General features: G+C 43.6%; 1 protein-coding gene across 2 annotated transcripts in view; it reads left to right on the plus strand.

The window, feature by feature from the left end:
* Positions 1-24,160, plus strand: part of adcy8 (adenylate cyclase 8 (brain)) — a 246,172-nt gene that overhangs the window by 216,830 nt on the left and 5,182 nt on the right. For both annotated transcript variants that reach the window (XM_041841461.2, XM_041841460.2), the window contains 2 exons: positions 2,377-2,455; positions 19,906-20,064. In XM_041841461.2, the coding sequence (XP_041697395.1) occupies positions 2,377-2,455; positions 19,906-20,064 (238 nt within the window). The remainder of the gene's footprint in view (positions 1-2,376; positions 2,456-19,905; positions 20,065-24,160) is intronic.

Consider the following 24,160-nt stretch of genomic DNA (forward strand, 5'->3'; position numbering starts at 1 on the left):
TGTCCTGTCCCCTTAGCAGAAAAACACCCCCAAAACATAATGTTTCCACCTCCATGTTTGATGGTGTTCTTGGGGTCATAGGCAGCATTCCTTCTGCTCCAAACACGGCGAGTTGAGTTGATGCACCCAGTTCTCCTCTGAATCATTCAGATGTTCATTGGCAAATTTCAGATGGGCCTGCATATGTGCTTTCTTGAGCAGGGGACCTTGCGGGCGCTGCAGGATTTCAGTCCTTCACGGCGTAGTGTGTTACCAATTGTTTTCTTGGTGACTATGGTCCCAGCTGCATTGAGATCATTGACAAGATCCTCCCGTGTAGTTCTGGGCTGATTCCTCACCGTTCTCATGATCATTGCAACTCCACGAGGTGAGATCTTGCATGGAACCCCAGGCCGAGGGAGATTGACAGTGCTTTTGTGTTTCGTCCATTTGCGAATAATCGCACCAACTGTTTTCACCTTCTCACCAAGCTGCTTGGCGATGGTCTTGTAGCCCATTCCAGCCTTGTGTAGGTCTACAATCTTGTCCATGACATCCTTGGAGAGCTCTTTGGTCTTGGCCATGGTGGAGAGTTTGGAATCTGATTGATTGATTGCTTCTGTGGACAGGTGTCTTTTATACAGGTAACATGCTGAGATTAGGAGCACTCCCTTTAAGAGTGTGCTCCTAATCTCAGCTCGTTACCTGTATAAAAGACACCTGGGAGCCAGAAATCTTTCTGATTGAGAGTAGGTCAAATACTTATTTTCATCATTAAAATGCAAATCAATTTATAACATTTTTGACATGCGTTTTTCTAGAGTTTTTGTGGTTATTCTGTCTCTCACTGTTCAAATAAACCTACCATTAAAATTATAGACTGATCATTTCTTTGTCAGTGGGCAAACGTACAAAATCAGCAGGGGATCAAATACTTTTTTCCCTCACTGTATGTATGCAGATGACTCAACACTATACACGTCAGCGACTACAGTGATTGAAATCACTGCAACACTTAACGAAGAGCTGCAGTTAGTTTCAGAATGTGTGGCAAGGAATAAGTTAGTCCTAAATATTTCAAAAACTAAAAGCATTGTATTTGGGACAAATCATTCACTAAACCCAAAACCTCAACTAAATCTTGTAGTAAATAATATGGAAATTGAGCAAGTTGAGGTGACTAAACTGCTTGGAGTAACCCTGGAGTGTAAACTGTCATGGTCAAAACATGTTGATACAACAGTAGCTGAGATGGGGAGAAGTCTGTCCATAATAAAGCGCTGCTCTGCCTTTTTAACAACACTATCAACAAGGCAAGTCCTACAGGCTCTAGTTTTGTCGTACCTGGACTACTGTTCAGTCGTGTGGTCAGGTGCCACAAAGAGGGACCTCGGAAAATTACAATTGGCTCAGAACAGGGCAGCATGGCTGACCCTTAAATGTACACAAAGTGGAGGAGAGATTGACTTCATCAGTACTTGTTTTTGTAAGAAGTGTTTACATGCTGAATGCACCGAGGTGTCTGTTTAAACTACTGTCACTCAGCTCGGACACTCATGCATACCCCACGAGACATGCCACCAAAGGTCTATTCACAAGAACAGACTATGGGAGGCGCACTGTACTACATAGAGCCATGGCTACATGGAACTCTATTCCACATCAGGAAACTGATGCAATCATTAGAATCAGAATAGAAAAACAGATAAAAATACACCTTATGGAACAGCAGGGACTGTGAATAGACACACACACATGCACAGACACACATACACATGATAAGACAAGCACTCTAAACACACAACCTCATGGATGTTGTATTGTAAATATGTGATAGTGGAGTAGTGGCCTGAGGGAACACACTAAATGTCTTGGGTAAAGTGTTATGAAATGTAATGTAATGTAATATTTTACATTGTATATAACTCTCTTAATGTTGCTGGACCCCAGGAGATCCTTAATAAATACAAATACAAATGTGCAGAAGACCCTATGGAAAAAACAGAATGTAGGGCCAGCTGAAGAAAGAGCCTTTCAAGCTATGGCTTCCATATGGGCAACAGAACTCATATTTAATGCATATACATTTCATATATCCCTCCTGGGAAACACTGCCATATGAAGCAAGGGCTGCTCCTGACCCACCTTCCCCTCTCCATTAAAGCACAGGCTGAGTTTTAATTCAAGGCGCGTTGTAGGGAAGTGCACTGCACTTGGCTTTAACTTGAGCCGACATCTGCATAGCGTTTACTGTGACTGCGATTCTCTGTGAACATCGGGAACATTGCCTTGGATTGAATCCTGACTACTGTACTGTAACTATTCTGTAACTTTTTTCCCCCAGTATAATTATTTTGAAAACTTTCTGTTGCAATAGAAACTGTTTTGTTTCCACAGAAACTTCCTTGGGACCAAAGAGACCTCCTTGCTTCTGATGGCTATGTTCCTCCTTGCCGTATTTTACCACGGGCAACAGGTAAGATGATTGTTGCACATTCACTATGTCCAATTGGAAATATTCCTTGAGTTATTAATGTATTTGTTATTTATTACATTTTTAGCTAATCCTATTATAAAGACACATTAGCTGTTGTGGTCCTCTGTAGCTCAATTGGTAGAGCATGGCGCTTGTAACGCCAGGGTAGTGGGTTCGATCCCCGGGACCACCCATACGTAAAAATGTATGCACACATGACTGTAAGTCGCTTTGGATAAAAGTGTCTGCTAAATGGCATATTATTATTATTATTATGGGCACTTAACATAAGCAATAATGCACTATGGGAGTGATAGCTGTGGTAAGCAAAAGTGCTTCCTGGTACATACAGAGTCGGCAGCTGAGGAGGAGGACACATTTCTTTTGAGCTCACTCTACTAAATGGCATCCTTTGATCGCTTTGATCACCTGGTCTGCGCTGGTCAGAGACAGAGGGGAAATGAGAATAATTCAATGTCCTTTGTACTGTAGCCATATGAAAGTGAAAAAAGAAATGCCCCCATTTGAAGATCTTCAATGTCATTGAGACACTCCTGTCAATGGCTTTCTTTGATTTTAGCGCTTTGTCGGTTTGTTGAGTCAAAAGCTTCTGTTACGTTTTTAGATACATGGATAAGGCAGAGAGACGAAAGTGAAGGTTCGGAAATAATGGTTTACAGGACAGCATCTACCTGAAAAACTGGAAGGATTCTCACATGTAAAGTGATACATAGGATCGTTGTGATATGTGTGCCAAATGAAAAGAAAAAGAAAAATGATATACTGTATGTAGTTGTATATTGTTATAGAAATACATTAAATTACCTTTTGTCAAATTCTAGATAAACTTCCATGTAGATGAAATCAATATTCAGTGGCTATTACAATGTGTGTTTCTGAACATGTTTGTTGCCACCCACATGTCCTTTCCTATATCGTGGTTAGAAATACATCTATTAAACTACAGGAATGGTTGTGGCACAATTATGAATCATGCAACATCTGGAGCTGAGGGTTGGGACTAATAACAACTAATAACAAAAAAATAACTAATTTAAAACATAATAAGTATATAGGTTGAGAACTTTTGTGAAAAGAGCACAGTTTGGCATGTAGAGGCAAACCGGATGGACATCATGAAAATGATCAGAGAGGTTGAGGGTAGAAGAAGTTCAGGAGTAAAAACAAACAAAATAGAATTATTGTAAAATTGACTGTGTCCATAAAATGTATATAGTATGTATAAGCTGGAAATAGAGGCCTAAGCATTGTTGTTCACTGGTTTACTACAATTAGGGGAGGGGTGCTGGGGTTGGAAAGTAATAAAGGAAAATACATTTTATAAAAGGATATGTATATATGTATGTATATGTATTTATATGTATGTGTATATGTATGTATGTGTATGTATGTATATGTATATATAAATATATATATATATATATTTGCGGAAAAAGAACATATGGGGGATCGGAAATGATGCAGACAATTACATTGATGGTAGTTACAATCTACCTGCAATATTAAAGCTGATCTACCCCCTAAAAAAAATATAATAATAATGATAATATATATTTTTTAAACATCTGCAGGCCAGGGGTGATGGACAAAATGTAGGCAGATGTACCAGCTTCGTTACGCCACTATAATTAAGGTAGCTGGATACTTCATACACAAAGACCACAGACCAGGGCTTAATAAACAGCTTGACAAAGCCCCTGCTAATTAACTCTTTCGCCGCTGTGGAAATCACAGACTCAGTTCTATACCAGTGTTCGGTGAGAGGAAACTGTGTCCTTTCATGTCCTTGCTTTATAATGCTGCATGAGGGCATATTCGGGTTCACGTAAAACAATGTTCTCCCTGGATTGCGAAACGTATGCGTTGTCGTCCGACAGATGGCGTCACTCCTATGCTAGTCCTTCGATCAATCAGTGCAGATGAAAGTTGCAAGTAAAAACAATGACACTGGCCAGGTGGAAGACAGCACAATTTAACTGATTTTACAGGGTGTCTAATGTGTAATTTCTCAAGATATCCCTTTTTGAATCTATACATTAATCTCAAAGATTATTGTGTATAAAGTGTAATTCAGAGTGCAAAGATGCAGATACGCTATAGTCTGGCATCCCAATGTGGCATAGCTACGCGACTCTGAGAGCACCATTTGTGGGGACGCACAGCCCGAACTCTCACCTCCCCAAAATTCCCAACCAACGTTGCTCCGTGAATGCGTCCTCTATTCATTTGAATGTGTTGACAGTTTGAGAAATTGCTTGAGCAATGCTGAGAAGTATGAAAGGCAACAGTCCAATATTCTAGAACACTGCTGTGTGTACGCTTACACGTTTTGGACTCTGATAGACACTTAAGACTGCGTACCCTTTTCTCTTGATTTCCTGTCTTTCAAAAAAGGCTTTTTTTCCCGCTCATCTCCGTAGCAACAGGGATTCTTACATAAGAACATTGATGGCGCTGTGTGTAGAAATCGCTCCGCCATTACAGTACCTGGTTAATAAAATGTTTAAATGTTCGCCTTATTTCAGTTTGTGACAAAACAAGCAAGCCGGTTGAAATATATTTTCAAACACCAAAATATATCATATTTTCAGCTGTTTTACTCTTGTGTACAAAACTGAAAGTAAAAAGCAAAAACAAAACTTAAGGATGGGAAGCATAGAAATAGAGCACATAGAACGGATCTACCGCTTATCAGACTTGCTTTCAATGAGAATGACAGATCTAAATTATAACTCACATTTCAATGTGAATTTGGCCAATCAGCCCACAAAGCTGCATATTGTGCCTTTAATGTATTTGCCGTGTACATTACGTTTGTGACTGAATGAAAACCATGACTGTGATGCTCTGTGTGTTCATGACATTGGCCATGTACTGTATGACCTTGATCATTATGTCTACTTTGGTACATGCATGCCTACAGCCTATAGGGTCTACTGTAGATGGATACACTTTGTGTGGGTGGGTGTGTGAGTGCTTGCGTGCAAGATTGGTTGTGATTGACAGTGATCACCCACTGTATACACAAGCATTGGTCTGTAAATGAGGGCCCTACATTCATTCATCAGTCTGTTTGCTGTCATTATAATTGATCAATTAAAGTACTGAATTTACTAGAGTTAGCTCCCCTGGCTTCAGAGTCTAAATTAGAAGAAAGCAGTTACGGGAAGAACAGAACATTTCTGGACGTGAATATGCATTTATTTCATTAAACTGTTTATCTTATTGAATATTGAATCAATTTCGATTTGATTCAGAATGTATGTGTTTACAGTATTAATTGAGTGAGCCACAAGTGCTTTGGATTATATTCATTCAAATCAATAAAGCAAAATGAATATAGGTATCAAATCAATATTTCATTTGAATCAATATCTCATCTGGGATTAGATTAGATATAAGGACAGCAGACTTTGAATGTTTGCTCTAGTTTGTCTAGAGTGCCAGGTGGGCGGGGTTTACGGTTTTGGGACTTTTCTATTGGTCCATTAAGCCAGGCAAGCTCAGTCAAGCATCTTATAGTATTTGGACCCAGGTCTGACGGACAGGTGTGGGTTTACATTGATATCCAATGACAAAGTCCACTAGCGGAACAGCTTTGAGGTGAGATGGTTTTAACGTGGTTAACACCTTCAATGAAGCATACCAGCACACTATGGTTGGCCTGTAATGAATTGAATTGGGCCCTGTATGTTTTTATGTTCACATAGAATTTATGACTGTGTTGGGGCTTGGTTGATTTTTTCGGACTGCATTAGTGTTGCAAACTATTTAAAATGTAAACATTGTGTCTGCGATCGTTGTTATGTCTGCTCTGGGGGAAAATATATATATAAATTAGTGGCCCTGAGAGAAATCCTCACTAGTAGTTCACTGTTATGAATAACTGAGGTCATGTTTCTTAATGGGATTTTTCTAATAACTCTCGGGCGCGATATTTCAGTGGCCAACAGCTCATTAGCGTAATGCCAATTTACCCTGAGGATTTTGAATTCTTAATTGGGAAGTTGAACATTCTATTGAAGTCCCATATTCGCCAAGATTAATCGTGAACCTGTTTTTCAATCTGCTGGTTAAAGCTTTTTATGGTCTTACAAGCCTTTCCGAATGCATCGGAAATAATTTTCAATATCAGTGGGTGAATCAAAAAGCTCTCACGGTCTCACTGCAAGTTAAGGGATAGGTTTAGGCACTCATTCTGAATGGTTATGGTTAGGGTTAAGGTTTGGGATAGGGTTAAAACATTGCGTTTAGGGTTAAGGTTTGGAATAGTTTAGTTTAATAGAATCCGCATTAGCTGCTGCACATGCAGCAGCTACTCTTCCTGGGGTCCACATAAAACGTACAAATACGTGACAAAGTACAGAACAGTTATAGACAAGAACAACATAAGATATCACATTAAATAAAAAATACAAATAAGAATTACAGTATATACAGTCCATGCCTCGATGAATTCAGGCTGTTCTGAGGGAAAAAGTGAGGGGTGCGACTCATTATTAGGATGGTGATTCTAATGTTTGGGATACTCAGTGTATAGGAAAGACACCAAGAGACAACAAAAATATTATTTACACACTATTTATATATATAGTACCAGTCAAAAGTTTGGACACACCTACTCATTCAAGGGTTTTTCTTTATTTTTACTATTTTCTACATTGTAGAATAATAGTGAAGACATCAAAACTATGAAATAACAAATATGGAAGTAGTAGTAACCAAAAAAGTGTTAAACAAATCAAAATATATTTTATATTTGACATTCTTCAAAGTAGCCACCCTTTGCCTTGATGACAGCTTTGCACACTCTTTGCATTCTCTCAACCAGCTTCATGAGGTAGTCACCTGGAATGCATTTCAATTAACAGGTGTACCTTCTTAAAAGTTAATTTGTCGAATTTCTTTCCTTCTTAATGCGTTTGAGCCAATCAGTTGTGTTGTGACAAGAAAGGGGGGTATACAGAAGATAGCCCTATTTGGTAAAAGACCAAGTCCATATTATGGCAAGAACAGCTCAAATAAGCAAAGAGAAATGACAGTCCATCATTACTTTAAGACATGGTCAGTCAAATCGGAAAAATTCAAGAACTTTGAACGTTTCTTCAAGTGCTGTCACAAAAACCATCAAGAGCTATGATGAAACTGGCTCTCATGAGGACCGCCACAGGAATGGAAGACCCAGAGTTACCTCTGCTGCAGAGGATAAGTTCATTAGAGTTACCAGCCTTAGAAATTGCAGCCCAAATAAATGCTTCACAGAGTTCAAGTAACAGACACATCTCAACATCAACTGTTCAGAGGAGACTGCGTGAATCAGGCCTTCATGGTCGAATAGCTGCAAAGAAATCACTACTAAAGGACACCAATAATAAAAAGAGACTTGCTTGGGCCAAGAAACACAAGCAATGGACCGGTGGAAATGTGTCCTTTGGTCTGGAGTCCAAATTGGAGATTTTTGGTTCCAACTGCCGTGTCTTTGTGAGACGCGTGTGGGTGAACAGATGATCTCCGCATGTGTATTTCACACCGTAAAGCATGGAGGAGAAGGTGTTATGGTGTGGGTGTGCTTTGCTGGTGACGCTGTCTGTGATTTATTTAGAATCAAAGCACACTTAACCAGCATGGCTACCACAGCATTCTGCAGCGATACGCCATCCCATTTGGTTTGGGCTTAGTGGGACTATAATTTGTTTTTCAACAGGACAATGACCCAACACACCTCCAGGCTGTGTAAGGACTATTTTACCAAGAAGGAGAGTGATGGAGGGCTGCATCAGATGACCTGGCCTCCACAATCCCCCGACCTCAACCCAATTGAGATGGTTTGGGATGAGTCGGATGGCAGAGTGAAGGAAAAGCAGCCAACAAGTGCTCAGCATATGTGGGAACTCATTCAAGACTGTTGGAAAAGCATTCCAGGTGAAGCTGGTTGAGAGAATGCCAAGAGTGTGCAGAGCTGTCATCAAGGCAAAGGGTGGCTATTTGAAGAATCTCAAATATAAAATGTATTTTGATTTGTTTAACACTTTTTTGGTTACTACATGATTACATATGTGTTTTCTACAATGTAGAAAATAGTAAAAATAAAGAAAAACCCTTGAATGAGTAGGTGTGTCCACACTTTTGAATGGGACTGTATATGTTTACATTACTTATTTAACTGATTTCCCACTGTTTTATGTCAGAAGACAGCCATTCAGACCTTCCTAGGACCATGTAAAGGTCTTCTGTAGAATAAACTTGTATTTGCCTCCCTCTGGTGGTCGGCTGCATCCTTACATCGATTTATATAACTTCACTGCAACGTTACTTCAAAGGGGCGGTCCTTAGAAAAACATTTATCCAGCTCAACTGCTTCACGATACAGACATGGCAAAGCAATCGCTGAATTTGTCTCGAGAAGGCAGATCTAAATACATAACTTTAATAGCTCTACGATAAAGTATGGGACCTACAAACTTCCTTAAACCAATAATAAATAAATAAGTTATTTTGTGTGGAAGTCAAACATTTGTTTTAAGTCAGAGGAAGTAGCACTACTACAGTAATAGAATATTGCCCTCTTGATAGATTGATGATTAAGCCATAGCGAAACAGTGCAAAACGGCTGTCAGCTCAACTGTTAAATTAGAATTTTATCTGCTTTTTAATGCTAAACGTTATTTTTGCCTGAGTAACCGCTGGTGGCAGAGCATTCCACGATGACATGGCTCTATATAGTACTTAACTGAGTGACGCATAAAATCTGCTTTTAGAAATCCCTCAACCCTCAACCATGAAAGACTATCATGCATGTTGTTGATGTTAGTTCTGTGTGTGCAGTTAAGGGAAAGGTGTACTGCATTGTTTTGATCAAGCTGCAGCTTTGCTAGGTCTTTCTTTGCTGCACATGACCATATTACAGCATGACAGTAATCAAGATGGGACAAGATCAAAGCCTGAACAACTAATACAGTTGATCTTTGTGTCAAAAACGTAGAACATATTTTTATAACAGATATACCTTTCCCCAACTTCACAACAACTTTCACAAAATGACTCTACTTACCTTGTCCTGGTCTGCTTCTGGGTTCTGGCTTAGCAACTCGTGACAGAAACGATCCGGCCAGTAATGAACCCAGCGGACCTGGACTCTGTTCGCTCATGCCATTACCCAGCAGGAGAAGATGTTGGGCCATCATAGCACGGTACTACAGGAGATCGCGTTGTCAGTTCGGAACCTTTCTACCGGTCTGACGGAGGTCCAGAACCAACGCAAGTGTCGGTGGAGGATCCACTACCGGTTTCACCCATCTCGCCTGCCGCTTCTGAAGCTGTGTCCTTCCGTGAGCCCAAGGTTCCGACGCTCGGATAAAATGAGGGGGAGCTGGGAAGATGCCGTTCCTTCCTTATGCAGTGTGGATTAGTGTTCGATCTACAGCCCTACTCTTATGCCACAGACAAGGCTAGGATAGCCTTTGTGATTGAGTTGCTGCGTGGTCGAGCGCTGGAGTGGGCTTCAGCCGTTTGGGAACGACAGGATCCCTGCATGGCTTCATACCAGGGTTCACGGCCGAGATGAGGAAGCTCTTCGACCATTCCGTCCGAGGGAGGGACGCAGCTAGGCGCCTGTTTTCGCTTCGCCAAGGAACTCGCAGCGTGGCCGACTCGTGATCGAGTTCAAGACGTTGGCTGTGGAGAGTGGGTGGAATAGGAGGCTCTGCAAGCGGCCTTTTACCAGGGTCTGTCGGAGCAGCTCAAGGATGAGTTGATCTCCTATCCGAGCCTAGTGACCTGGACAGCTTGGTAGCCTTGTCTATTCGGGTGGATAATCGAGTCCGAGAGCGAAGGAGGGAGAAGCAATGGGTTCCGTCCAACCGATCAGCTTCTCAGGTTCCAGTCGTGTCGTCAAACTGCGCGGCTCGCTAAAGTTGGGAGGACTTTTAGCGAGCCAGTTTCGACCTCTCAATACCTCTGTCAGACCCCGTTTCCCGGCTACCCTTATGAACAGGAATCAGAGCTTAGCGATTAACGCTTTTATCGATTCAGGTGCCGATGGAAGCTTTCTAGATGCCGAGTTGGTGGAACAGCTGGGGCTTTCCAAGGAGCAATTGCGGAAGCCATTGAAGCTACCACTCTGGACGGCAGTAGTCTGGCACGTATCCACGATGAGGACTGAACCCGGTTAAGATGCGGTTGTCGGGAATCATTCTGAGATGATTTCATTCTTCATTCTGCCGTCTTCCCATGTTCCTCTGGTCTTGGATACCCCTGGCTGAAGGAACACAATCCCACGTTCGATTGGGTGACGGGCAAGGTAACGAAGTTGGAGCCTTGATTGTCATGCTAACTGTCTCAAGACTGCCTGCCCCCATTCGGTTCCCAGTCAGGTGATTGAGGCTAAACCCCCAGATTTGTCCCTGGTTCCCGAGACATATCACGATTTGGGGAAGTGTTCAGTAAGCAGAAGGCTCTGTCCTCCCCTCCCCACCGACCATATGATTGTGCCATCAACCTGTTCCCTGGAGCTGTCTACCCCAAGGGAAGGTTATACAGTATCTCCCGACCGAACGTGAGGCTTTGGAGACCTACATCAAGGAGTCCCTAGCTGCTGGTCTCGTTCGTCCCTCGTCATCACCCCTGGGGGCAGGATTCTTCTTTGTGGGTAAGAAGGATGGCTCTCTTCGACCGTGTATTGATTATCGGGGGTTGAATGACATCACGGTCAAGAACAAGTATCCCCTGCCCTTGATGAGTTCTGCCTTCGACTCCTTACAGGGTGCTACGGTGTTCACCAAGCTAGACCCTACGCAATGCGTATCACATGGTCCGGATCAGAGAGGGGGACGAGTGGTTGACGGGTTTCAATACACCGATGGGTCACTCGAGTATCAGGTGATGCCGTTTGGACTGACCAATGCTCCAGCGGTATTCCAGAGTATGGTGAACGACGTCCTGAGAGATATGATCGGTCTCTTTGTGTTTGTTTACCTGGATGACATTCTGATCTTCTCGAAGGAACCTTCCGACCACGTCCAGCATGTCCGGCAGGTTCTGCAGCGATTGTTGGAGAATCGCCTGTTCGTGAAGGCCGAGAAGTGCGAGTTTCACGCCCACACGACATCCTTTCTCGGGTACATCATCTCCAGGGGAGAGATTAGGATGGACCAGGAGAAGGTTAGAGCGGTTCTGGAATGGGCCCAGCCCGGTGCGAGATTGCAGCTCCAGAGATTTTTGGGGTTTGCGAATTTCTACCGCAGATTCATCCGGGATTACAGCCGTGTGGCCGCTCCGTTAACTGCCTTGACTTCCAGTATCAGGACCTTCAAGTGGAATCCGGAGGCGGATCGAGCGTTTCTGGATTTGAAGAGGCGATTCACCAACGCACCGATTCTCTCTCAACCGGACACGGCCCGTCAGTTCGTCGTTGAAGTGGAACAGCGTCTGATGTGGGGAGTTGGCGCCATCCTGTCGCAGCGATGCTCCACGGACAGTAAACTCCATCCCTGCGCCTACTACTCTCGTCGCCTTTCGCCTGCGGAGAGGAATTACGATGTGGGTAACCGGGAGCTTCTCGCGGTGAAACTTGCCTTGGAGGAGTGGCACCACTGGTTGGAGGGGGCGGAGCAACCGTTTATTGTCTGGACTGACCACAAGAATCTTGCTTACGTGCAATCGGCTAAACGTCTCAACTCCCGTCAGGCCAGGTGGGCGTTGTTTTTCGGACGATTCAAGTTTTCCCTGACGTTCCGACCTGGATCTAAGAACGGCAAGGCGGACGCCTTGTCCCGGATGTTCTCCAAGACGGAGGAGAGTGGGTCCAAGACCGAGACAATTCTCCCCGGAACTGCGTCGTGGGAGCAGTTATGTGGAAGATTGAGGAGGAGGTGCTGGCGGCCCTTCGGACTCAGCCCGGTCCCGTAACGGTCCACCCGGTCGGTTGTTTGTGCCTGAGTCGGTTCGTCCTGCTGTCCTCAAATGGTCCCACGCCAGCAAGATGGCTTGTCACCCTGGCGTGGCTCGGACAATGGCGTTTCTTCGCAGACGTTTTTGGTGGCCTGCCATGGCCGAGGATACTCGGGGTTTTGTTGCTGCCTGTCCAGTGTGTGCGCAGAATAAGAGTACCAATCGGCCCAGCTCTGGACTACTTCACCCCCTTCCTATTCCCCGGCGACCATGGTCGCATCTGGCCCTGGACTTCGTCACTGGGTTGCCCGCTTCTGAGGGGAACACGGTCGTTCTGACTATCGTGGACAGATTCAGCAAGTTCGCCCACTTTGTGCCAATTGCCAAGCTTCCCTCTGCCTCGGAGACGTCCGAGATCCTGGTTAGGGAGGTTTTCAGGGTCCACGGTTTGCCCAGTGATATCGTTTCCGACCGTGGCCCTCAGTTTACCTCTGCTGTCTGGAAGTCCTTCTGTTTGGCCATTGGAGCTACAGTCAGTCTCACATCTGGTTTTCACCCCCCAATCCAATGGTCAGGCGGAGAGAGCCAACCAGAAGATGGAATCCACGCTACGCTGCCTGGTCTCTTCCAACCCCACCTCCTGGGTCTCTCAGTTGCCTTGGGTTGAGTATGCCCACAATACTCTCCCTACATCTGCCACTGGGATGTCTCCCCTTCCAGTGCCTGTATGGCTACCAACCTCCCCTGTTCCCTTCTCAGGAGAAGGAGCTCTCAGTGCCTTCTGTTCAGGCCCATATTCGTCGTTGCCACCGGACCTGGCATCGGGCCAGAAAGGCACTCCTTAGAGTTTCGGACCGGTATCAGCTCCAGGCGAATCGTCGCCGGATCCCCGCTCCCACCTATTCCATCGGAGATAGGGTCTGGTTGGCCACACGGGATCTTCCGTTACGGACTGAGTCTAGGAAGTTGTTACCGAAGTTCATTGGTCCGTTTGTGGTGGAGAAGGTGATCAATCCGGTGGCAGTTCGACTCAAACTCCCGAGGACGCTCAGAGTCCATCCCACCTTTCATGTCTCCTGCCTCAAGCCTGTTTTCCTCAGTCCTCTGTTGCCTCCTCCGCCTCCTCCTCCTCCTCCTCGGATGATCGGAGGTGGTCCGGCCTACACGGTGCGTCGCATCATGGATTCCAGACGGCGGGGCCGGGGTTTCCAGTATCTCGTGGACTGGGAGGGGTATGGTCCTGAAGAGAGGAGTTGGATTCCGCGGCGACAGGTCCTAGATGCTGACCTCATCAGTGACTTCTACCGCCTCCATCCTGGCGCTCCGGGAGTCCGCCCGGTGGCGTTCGTCGGAGGGGGTACTGTAACGATCCCGGCAGTCTGAGTCGGGTCCTGTCTGGTGACTAGTTTTTCTGTTCGTGATCTCCAGTTTCCCGAGGGTTCGGGAACGCTCGGGGAGCTCTCTTGATTTCCGCACCTGCATCCCATCAGCAATCTGCACACCTGGTCCTGATCATCACCCTTCTTAGGCTCTGGCCTAACATCCATTCCCTGCCGGATCGTTAGCCATGAACAGTAGGTTTACCAGAGTATCAGTCTTAGAGCCTAGCGTTAGTTTTGTTGTTTTTGCACCTTGTTGGGTTGTTGCTTACTCACCCCCGTTTTGTTCCATCTGCAGTCACCCGTCCGGAACCTTCATCCAACCTCTGCCTGGTGGTCGGCGGCTGCCGACCCAGGATGGGATCAACCACTGCACCCCCAACAACTAATCAACGCCGCCCGCTCTGTTCCCTGGATTATTCAGCATCACTCTTGAACTTGTAAATAAACACTCACCTTCGTTTCTACTTACCTTGTCCTGGTCTGCTTCTGGGTTCTGGCTTAGCAACTCGTGACATTGACCATGATAACTGACCATCCAATGTTACTCCTAGGAGTTCAGCTTCTTCAACTTGTTCAATGGTCACACCCTTTATGCACAACTCCAGTTGAGGTTTAGGTCTAAGAGAATGCTTTGAACCAAATACAATGCTTTTGGTTTTAGATGTATTTAAAACCAGTTTATTGTTAATTACCCATTCTGACACTGACTGTAACTCCTTGCTAAGAGTCTCAGTGAGCTCACTGGCTGTAGGTGCTGGTGTGTAGAGTGTGTAATCATCAGCATACATAGTCATTTTAGGTTATTGTAAGACAAGTGGCAAAATATTTGTAAAAATAGAGAAGAGTAACGGCCCAAGGCAATGTCCCTGAGGGATACCGCACTGTGGCAAAGCCTCTAGACAGCTCAGTGTTGTTGCTCTGTATAATGTGGATGGGTACATCTCCACGTGGCAACAGGGTGGACATAGTGGTTTTGGTGATAGGAAATCTTTGCAGCTCGGGCTGCCACTTACTGCATTGCAGGAGCTACATGTCCTCTCATTACCATCAAGGCATTAGCACCTGTGTGAATAATAATAATATGTTTGGCCCCATTTGATTTGTTGCTTGACAGACATTCAAGGTACTTGCTGTTTCAGCACCATAGCTTTCTGACTGACATGCCAGGGAATAGCAGATTCTCTCAGAAATGTCCCATTGGATTAATGTAAAATGAAGGCCATAGGGTGCTCTGCCTGTGTGCTGCTGTTGTGGGATGTAGTGTCTGGAATTATGTTCTTTGGATGGAGTGGGGTGGGAACCACAGGTGGCCTTTCGTTGTATTCCTGGCAGGGCCCTGCTGGCGCTGGTGCTCTGGGGCTGTGATGTGAGGAACTTGGGGAGGTGCTGGTGTGGGAGAAGGAGTTGTTCTGGGTCTGGTTACTGACATCTTGTGCTGAGTCTGTGTGAGTTCCCGAGGTTCACTCTGAGAATAAGTTGTACTGCCGATGAGGGGATGTGAGGGTGTGGTAGTGAGGGTTGTGGTAGGTTCCAGTTGTTTTCTTAGAGTGTGGATGGTGGTGTCTCTGTATTGTAGCAAGTCTATGACTGCTGACAACTTCCTTTGTAGCTCCTCCCTGATGTCAGCTACCTCTCTCCTCATGATGCTCTCGACCATTGCCAGTTTCTCTCTCAGCTCTTCCTTATCCTGCCTCAGAACTGTCACCTCACCACCAAGCTCATTCACCTCTACCTCCAGTAGGGAAAAACTCCCAAAGGCCTGGACAGCTGGGATAGGTTGTAACACTCCATGTCTGCTAGGTTGGCTTGGTTAGATATTAGACTTTTGGAATTAACTGATTTCTCATCAGGTCTGTCTTCTGATTGAAGTGTAGCAGAATGCCATTCTCTTTCAAGGTGTCTGCTAGCTCTTTCAGTGATGTAAACATGTATATAGAGGATAAGTGCAGCTTCTAGGCCTTGAATCATTACGGTGCCATTGTTGTAGGTGTTAATGGTGCAGAGTCGATTATCAGGCTCCTGTTCATAATACCAAGATCTGTCGACCATTCCTCTCTTTCTAACATGGCCAAAGTGCCTACATGAGGCAGAATACCAAGCAGCAGTATGCTCTGTGTAGAAGAGCAGGTCAGATATTGTATTATTTTCTCCAATTAGGGTATAATCAGCAAAGGATGCCTCTGGATTTTCCCTCAGCAGCTTTTTATTTGATTTGATTGTGTTTATTAAAAACATTTAGGGGTAGATCAGCTTTAATATTGCGGAGAGATTGTGGCTTCTATCAATGTAATTCTCTGCACATTTCCAATCCCCCATATATATATTTTAAAAAATATATATTCTTTATTATTTTCCCCTAACAGCTTTTGTTTATGATGCTGTTTAGAATGTTCAGAGTTCTGTTCTGCTGGTAGATCAAATGGAATGGACCAAGCTCCTGCTACTGTTGCCATTGTTATTTTTAGAATTTGAGCAATGATGCATGCAACTTGGTAAGCAGGGTTCTCGGGAAGCCGGGGTAGGCTGGGGAGAAGCACCGCTGATAGCGGGGTTACTGGGAGTCTGGAAGGTTACCGTTGTGGCTTGCTGCCTAGTAGGTAGTCGGCGGAATTGATCCAACAATGCATTGAAGGCATGGTCATGGCGTTCCGCCAACGTATGGAGTCCCTCCACAAGGTTATGAGGTAACTCCTCGTGTCTTCCAATGGTGGCTCCTTGGAGGGAGACAGCGTTGTGGAGCTGGTCCGAGTCTTCTGGGTCAGTCATGGCCAGTTTGTACTATCACGACTCAGGATATGATCCAGATGCAGACACAGGAGGCGGATAGTTAGATTCTCCTAATATTTATTGTAACAAAGGGGCAGGCAAAAGGCAGGTCGAGGGCAGACAGAGGTCCGTAATCCAAGGCAGAGTCAATTAGGGACAGAACGGCAGGCAGGCTCAGGGTCAGGACAGGCAAAAAGGTCAGAACCAGGAAGACTAGAAAACAAAAACTTGAGAACAGGAGAAACGGGAAACACGCTGGTAAGACCTGACAAAACAAGACGAACTGGCAACAGACAAACAGAAAATGCAGGTATAAATACAAAGGGGATAATGGGGGAAAAATAGGAGAAACCTGGTGGGGGGTGGAGACAAGCACAAGACAGGTGAAAAAGATCAGGGTGTGACAGCAAACTGAAGCATATCAACATATTATTTTTTTCCACAGTAAAGTTGATGAAATACTGTGCCATTATGCAGAAGTTTAATTGTGCAGCCTTTTAACGTTCAGGGATGGGCACTCTCGAATGTCTTACTTATAGGCTACTCCGACTTTCTCTGTTCCTATTTCTATCATGTTAAATATTAGCCACTATTAGTATCAACCATCAGTAGGCCTAATAATAACACATATTCAACTGCCAATGTACTGTTCCCTTCAGTTGGTATAGCCTACATTATCAAACCATTTAAAAACATGTTTCGTTTACCTTCATTTGCTTCCTCTGTAAAAGCCGTCACGGCCATGTGGTTGTTGCTGAGGATCATTAGTAACAGTTGATCATATAAAAAAAAGACATGTATGCTAATTAAATCGTTATGGAGCGGAGAGCAGACCAAGCCGTAACAGTTTGAACCAGACGCATGGCGCAATACTTGGCTGCGTCATCACACAGTTCCATGGTTAGTGCAGGCAAAAGACGAGGGTATAGCCTACTATTGTACACTGTTCTCCCTATTATAATTATATGTACAATAATCTTCCAACATTACTATGGGTAACTGAACTGCAATTTTTTGAATTAATCAAACTATCGTTTTCTTTCTTTCATAGGTAAAGGCTCTCTAAATCCCTAATATTGGCTCTCTAAATCCTCTATATATCCTATTGAGTCTGTCGACAAAATTCTAACTAAAAGGTATTTGTATTTGTATTTATTATGGATACCCATTAGCTGCTTCCAAGGCAGCAGCTACTCTTCCTGGGGTCCAGCAAAATTAAGGCTGTTAAACAATTTTAAAAACATTACAGTACATTCACAACAGATTTCACAACACATTAAGTGTGTGCCCTCAGGCCCCTATTCTACTACCACATATCTACAACACAAAAGCCATGTGTACGTGTGTGTATAGTGCGTATGTTATCATGTGTGTGTATGCATGTGTCTGTGCCTGTGTTTGTGTTGCTTCACAGTCCCCGCTGTTTCTTAAATCAGATTTTACTGCTTGCATGAGTTACTTGATGTGGAATAGAGTTCCATGTAGTGATGGCTCTTTGTAGTACTGTGCGCCTCCCATAGTCTGATCTGGACTTGGGGACTATGAAGAGACCTCTGGTGGCATGTCTTGTGGGGTATGCATGGGTTTCCGAGCTATGTGCCAGTAGTTCAAACAGACAGCTCGGTGCATTCAACATGTCAATACCTCTCACAAATACAAGTAGTGATGAAGTCAATCTCTCCTCCACTTTGAGCCAGGAGAGATTAACATTGACATTAATGTTAGCTCTCTGTGTACATCCAAGGGCCAGCCGTGCTGCCCTGTTCTGAGCCAATCACAATATTCTTAAATCCCTCTTTGTGGCAGCTGACCACACGACTGAACAGTAGTCCAGGTGCGACAAAACTAGGGCCTGTAGGACCTACCTTGTTGATAGTGCTATTATGAATGCAGAACAGCGCTTTATTATGGACAGACTTCTCCCCATCCTAGCTACTGTTGTATCAATATGTTTTGACCATGACAGTTTACAATCCAGGGTTACTCCAAGCAGTTTAGTCACCTCAACTTGCTCAATTTATACATTATTCATTACAAGATTTAGTTGAGGTTTAGGGTTTAGTGAATGATTTGTCTCAAATACAATGCTTTTAGTTTTAGAAATATTTAGGACTAATTTATTCCTTGCCACCCATTCTGAAACTAACTGCAGCTCTTTGTTAAGTGTTGCAGTCATTTCAGTCGCTGTAGTAGCTGACGTGTATAGTGTTGAGTCATCCGCATACATACAGTAGACACACTGGCTTTACTCAAAGCCAGTGGCATGTCGTTACTAAATATTGAAAAAGGTAAGGGGTCTAGACAGCTGCCCTGGGCTTCCATTAAAGAACACCCTCTGTGTTGTGTTAGACAGGAAACTCTTTATCCACAATATAGCAGGAAGTGTAAAGCCATAACACATACGTTTTTCCATCAGCAGACTATGATCGATAATGTCAAAAGCCGTACTGAAGTTTAACGAAACAGCCCCCACAATCTTTATATCATCACATTTTCTCATCCAATCTGTGCTTGTTGAATGTCCATCCCTATAAGCGTGCTGAAAGTCTGTTGTCAATGTGTTTACTGTAAAATAGCATTGTATCTGTTAAAAAAAAATCCCAACGTTTACTAAAGGTTGGTAACAGATAGGGCTGTGGCGGTGACCGTATTACCCCCACACCGGCGGTCACGAGTCATGAAGGCAGTCAACTTCCACTTGACCCTTTCATCACGGTAATTAGGCTTCTCCAAGCTCTGATGCTGCTGATGGTCATTAGTAGCCTACCAAACTTGCTAACTGCCTGGTACTCAGCACTCTATTGTCCCTCTAATCACTCTGACATCAATGCAAATGTGATCGAAAATCTAATCAAACACTTCATGAGAGCCCATGAGCTCATCTTGCGCAACATTTCTATAGGCGATGCAATTGCGCGAGAAAACAGAGTGTATTCTTGAGGCATAACACAGTTCTACTGTATGGCCTACAATCACATGACATTCTAACCTCCCTGACCTTAATCTAACCCCACAGATAACCATGTTTTTCCTTCTAAATGGTGACAGAATGAGGAGACATTCTGTTTCTGTTCAATGTAATTCAGTTCGGTGGTGGTCCTGTGTGGCTCAAGCATTTCGCTACATCTGCCAAATGTGTATGTGACAAATACAATTTGATTTGATTTGATTGGTAGAGCAACAATGGACTGTTATGAAACGTGAGCTCGGTTCCCACTGGGGCCACCCACACAAAAATGTATGCACGTGTTACTGTAAGTCGCGTTGGATAAAAGCATCTGCTAAATATTATTCAAGGTGTGATGAAGGTGCAGAATCATTTGTGATTTTATCTGAACATTCCTTAACATTGTACCTATTGTGGCCCTGATATTATATATTTTTCCCCCATAGCTGGAATACACTGCCCGGCTGGATTTCCTCTGGCGTGTCCAGGCCAAGGAGGAGATCAACGAGATGAAGGAGCTCCGGGAACACAACGAGAACATGCTCCGGAATATTCTTCCAAGTCACGTTGCTCGTCACTTCCTGGAGAAGGATCGGGATAATGAGGTCAGCTGGAATTCTTTCTACCTTATTTTCGTCTGATAGACTGTTCGGTATACTGTATGTTCAACTTAATAGTGTACCGTATTTAAGGTCTTTGTAATGTCTAATGACTTGTGTGGTTCTGTGTAGCTCAGTTGGGAGAGCATGGTGCTTGCAACGCTAGGGTTGTTGGTTTGTTTCTTGCTGGTGCCACTCATATAAAAATATATGCAGAGCATTGCTGTAAGTTGCTTTGGAAAAAAATTACATCTATATTATTATTATTTTATTTCAGTGTTAGGGTCATACACAACCCAGTTTCATTTGTTTTACCTCTACTTGAACCATACTCAGGTTACGTTACATTTGTGATTTGGAGCATGAAGAGGAGTTTTCACTTCTTTACTCAATCAAAATGACACTATTGACATATTTCCCTACCGAGAGCTGTCGTCAAACATTCATCACAATCGGTTCCATAAATCTCAATGTATGCTAATTACGTATGCCCGTTGAGAGCCGTAATTGATTTTCCGTCAAACTTCAGATGGAAACGCGGAAAGAGGGTGGCGGTGGTCTGAACGGTCTGCCGTCAGGATGCTTCCACGAAGTGCAGAGAGAGTAGATTCAGTCAGCCAGAAAGCTTTATAAAACAAGACACGCTTTTATTCATGTTTCATGCATTTAATTTGATGGTCATAACATGTTGTCAGTTGGGGGGAGAGAACCCATTGATCCACCCATCCCCATATATGAGTCAGGGACTCAGTGTGGAAGGCTTCCGAATGTGAAAGGAAAGTTTTGAAGAATATACTTTTTTTTTCATTTACGGGGCTCTCCACCTGCTCATTGAACCATAAACACATACAAATAAACACATATAAACACATACAACCTGGTCTTAGAGCATTTCATATCATTCTGTACGTAAATCCGAGATGCTCCATCTAGTATGATATGTTACGTTTCGTATGGTTACATAAGAAAGATGGTTACTAAGGCAAAAACAAAAGAATGGAGATTGGCATTTTAGCTAATTAGCAACTTTTCAACTACTTACTACTTTTTAGCCACTTTGCAACTACTTAGCATGCTAGATAACCCTTCCCCTAACCCTAAACTTAACCCTTTTAGCTAACCCTAACCCTAACCTTTTAGCTAACCCTAACCCTAACCCTAACCTTAACCCTTTAACCTAACTCCTAAACTTAACCTTAACACTAACCCCTAACCCCTAGCCTAGTTAAAGGTAGCAAGCTAGCTAACGTTAGCCACCTAGCTAGAATTCTTAACATATCATACGTTTTGCAAATTCGTAACATATTGTACGTTTTCCAAATCAGTTTCGTAAATTCGTAACATATAATACCAATTGTAATTTGTAACATCCACAAATAATACATACCATACGAAATGTAACATATAATACTAAATGGGGTGTCTCGGATTTACATACAGAATAATATGAAATACTCTGAGACCAGGTTGACACATAACATATCATGTTAACCAATTTCTTGGGGGTCAAAGAAGCAGTGGAAACCACTACACACACAAAGGTTATAACATTCTGGTTATGGCAATATATAGATCATCTTTGGATATGATCAGTTTATATAGGCTACTTCCCATAGTCAAATTCAGCATGGGTTTACAACAGGGATTATCAACTAGATTCAGTCACGGGCCGATATTTTCTTGAGCGGATGGTCGGGGGGCCGGAACATAATTACAAATCATTTGTAGACTGCAAATTGACCGCAAGAATCCCAAACAGATATAATGTTTGGCTAAAACATAATAATTTCAAACCTTGCTTACGTCTCTCTACTATGCGTGGGAATACTTGGGAACAGATTTCCAAAATTAAAATCAATTGGAGCTGATTTCCTGATGTTTTTACAGTATTTTATGTCCAACAATTAACATTATAATTTTTTTACAATGTTGTTGTTTTTTTGCTCAGAAAACCTGTGGGGGGGGGGGCAAATAAAACCACCCTCGGTCGCCAGTTGGGGAACCCTGGTCTACAATTTGCTACATTGAGTATTGGGACGCAGCCAAAACACAGTTCTGGTACCAAGGTGCTCCGGTTAAGAATACAGCAACAAAGTGTATAAAGTTATCCCCTCGCTTCATCTGTTGCATAGGTACAGTCAGTGGCGGCTCCTGAAAAAATTCTCAGGGGGGGCAATTTTTCTGATGATTTAGGTGACCTACACACATTTTAAAAAAGATATGTCCAGCAACAACATGAAGACAGGGGCAGCATATAAGTCAATACCAGAAGCATTTATTGACTGATCTCAAAAGTGTTGGCTTACCAGGGTTGGTGGAGCCCTCAGTTTCATCTTTGCCTCGCAAAGCTAACTCAAACACTCCGCAAAACTTCACACACTGGATTAGCCGGCTGAGGATGTGGCGGTTATTGCTAATGTCGTAGTAAATATATTTGTTATAGTGAATATGGAATATGATATGTTGAGTAAAATGTTGTGCTAAGATCTATTTAGGTCAGGAGCTGGTTATAAGTTCTGTTCCTATCCAATAACAATGGACAAAAGGGTCCTATCTTGTCAGCCTTGTCAGTTTCAGTTCTCCAGTAAACTTGTGATTATCAACACTAACCTCATCGTTGTGGCGGCGGACAGCTAGCCTGTATCCCTCATCCAGTTGAGTGGGAATGTTCACTCTCCCCAAAGCAGACAATCTCAAACAGCTATCCATGTGGGTCTTTGACAGCTCATGTTTCTTAATCTTTCCTGAAAGATGGTGCATGTCCGTTACACACCAGTCGCTGTCCAAGCGGTGCTGTCTGCCGTGCCGCCTTCAGGGTGAAAGAGTAAGCAGGGGGTAGCAGAAGACTGCATTAGCTACATCGCAGCCTGCTAGCCAGGTTTTTCGTTCATACCAATTTTTGGAAAATCCTCGGGTGTAGGACTTCCCCCTTTAGTAGAAACCTGTTGAATTATTAAATTTGGTCTGGGAGGTCCTAATTGTTTCGTTGCCAATTTATCTTCATTTGTTCGCCGACAAAAAGGAACTTCTTTCAAAGACACAATCGAGTTGCACTGAAGCCTAGCCATTTTGATAGTAGTAGTGAATTGATTGATCGAGGCTACCCGCTCTTTTCTTAGTTACGTTCATGGTTATGTTACGTATGACGAAAGCGCGTAAGTGCAAGCCCTCAGAAACCCATAGAGATTGTATTGAAAGCTCTGATATTTGAAAAAAATAGATTTTACATGGGAGTCTATGACAGACTTCTGGGCGATTTTCAACCTGACTGAAATCGCCCCAAAAGGGGGGGGGGGGCATTTGAAGCACGACTTTAGCCTGATTGGACATTTAGTGGCACTGTGGCAGATCAGACGTCTAGATTACAACACTGATAACTACTGTTGCCGTGATATAATTGATTAGAAAAAAAATCCCTTCCTTTTCCCGTTTGGCAGTGCGTCGCCCATATCGCCCTATTGAACACACCGCCCCTGGGTACAGTTCCATGGGTATTACAGACTGACATCAAACATTAACAACATGCCACTGCTTCCAACCACCACCAACCACAGTTGAATCTTCTTTACCAGCTTGCTTTATTTTAACGGACGGCCTTATTTCGATGTTTAGTGGCTGATGAGCACTGAGACGTTGTATCTCTACATTTCCTTCATAACGCTAATTTAGAAAATGATAAAATAGTCGACATGATTCATGTTTCATTATACTGTATCTTTTCAGCTAATGTAAGTTGACACACATCAGTCCAATCAAAGTTACCAGAGAAAAGACGTTGATTTATCGGTGGCCAATGACCTTAAGCCTTCTTGGACGGGCACTGCCAAGGGGCACCCAAGGGGGCAGAAGCTGCCTTGGCCCTCAATCGGCTCTCCCAGTAGGCGCTGCTGTGTTGTGAGTGACATCACCCTTGAGCAAATCACACGAAAATAGAGAAGATCAACGACGCCTACGCTCTGTGTTTTCTCTGGCTGCCCAGAAGGCACTGAGAGAGGCTGAAACAGCTGCATTCTGAAGCTGCCTTACTCAAATAAAATTTACCAAAACAATAATATGACATGGAGGAGTTGAGTATGCTGCTTTATTATCAGAAAGCAATGAT

Source organism: Coregonus clupeaformis, unplaced genomic scaffold (genome assembly GCF_020615455.1).
Source record: "Coregonus clupeaformis isolate EN_2021a unplaced genomic scaffold, ASM2061545v1 scaf0021, whole genome shotgun sequence".
Lineage (NCBI taxonomy): Eukaryota > Metazoa > Chordata > Actinopteri > Salmoniformes > Salmonidae > Coregonus > Coregonus clupeaformis.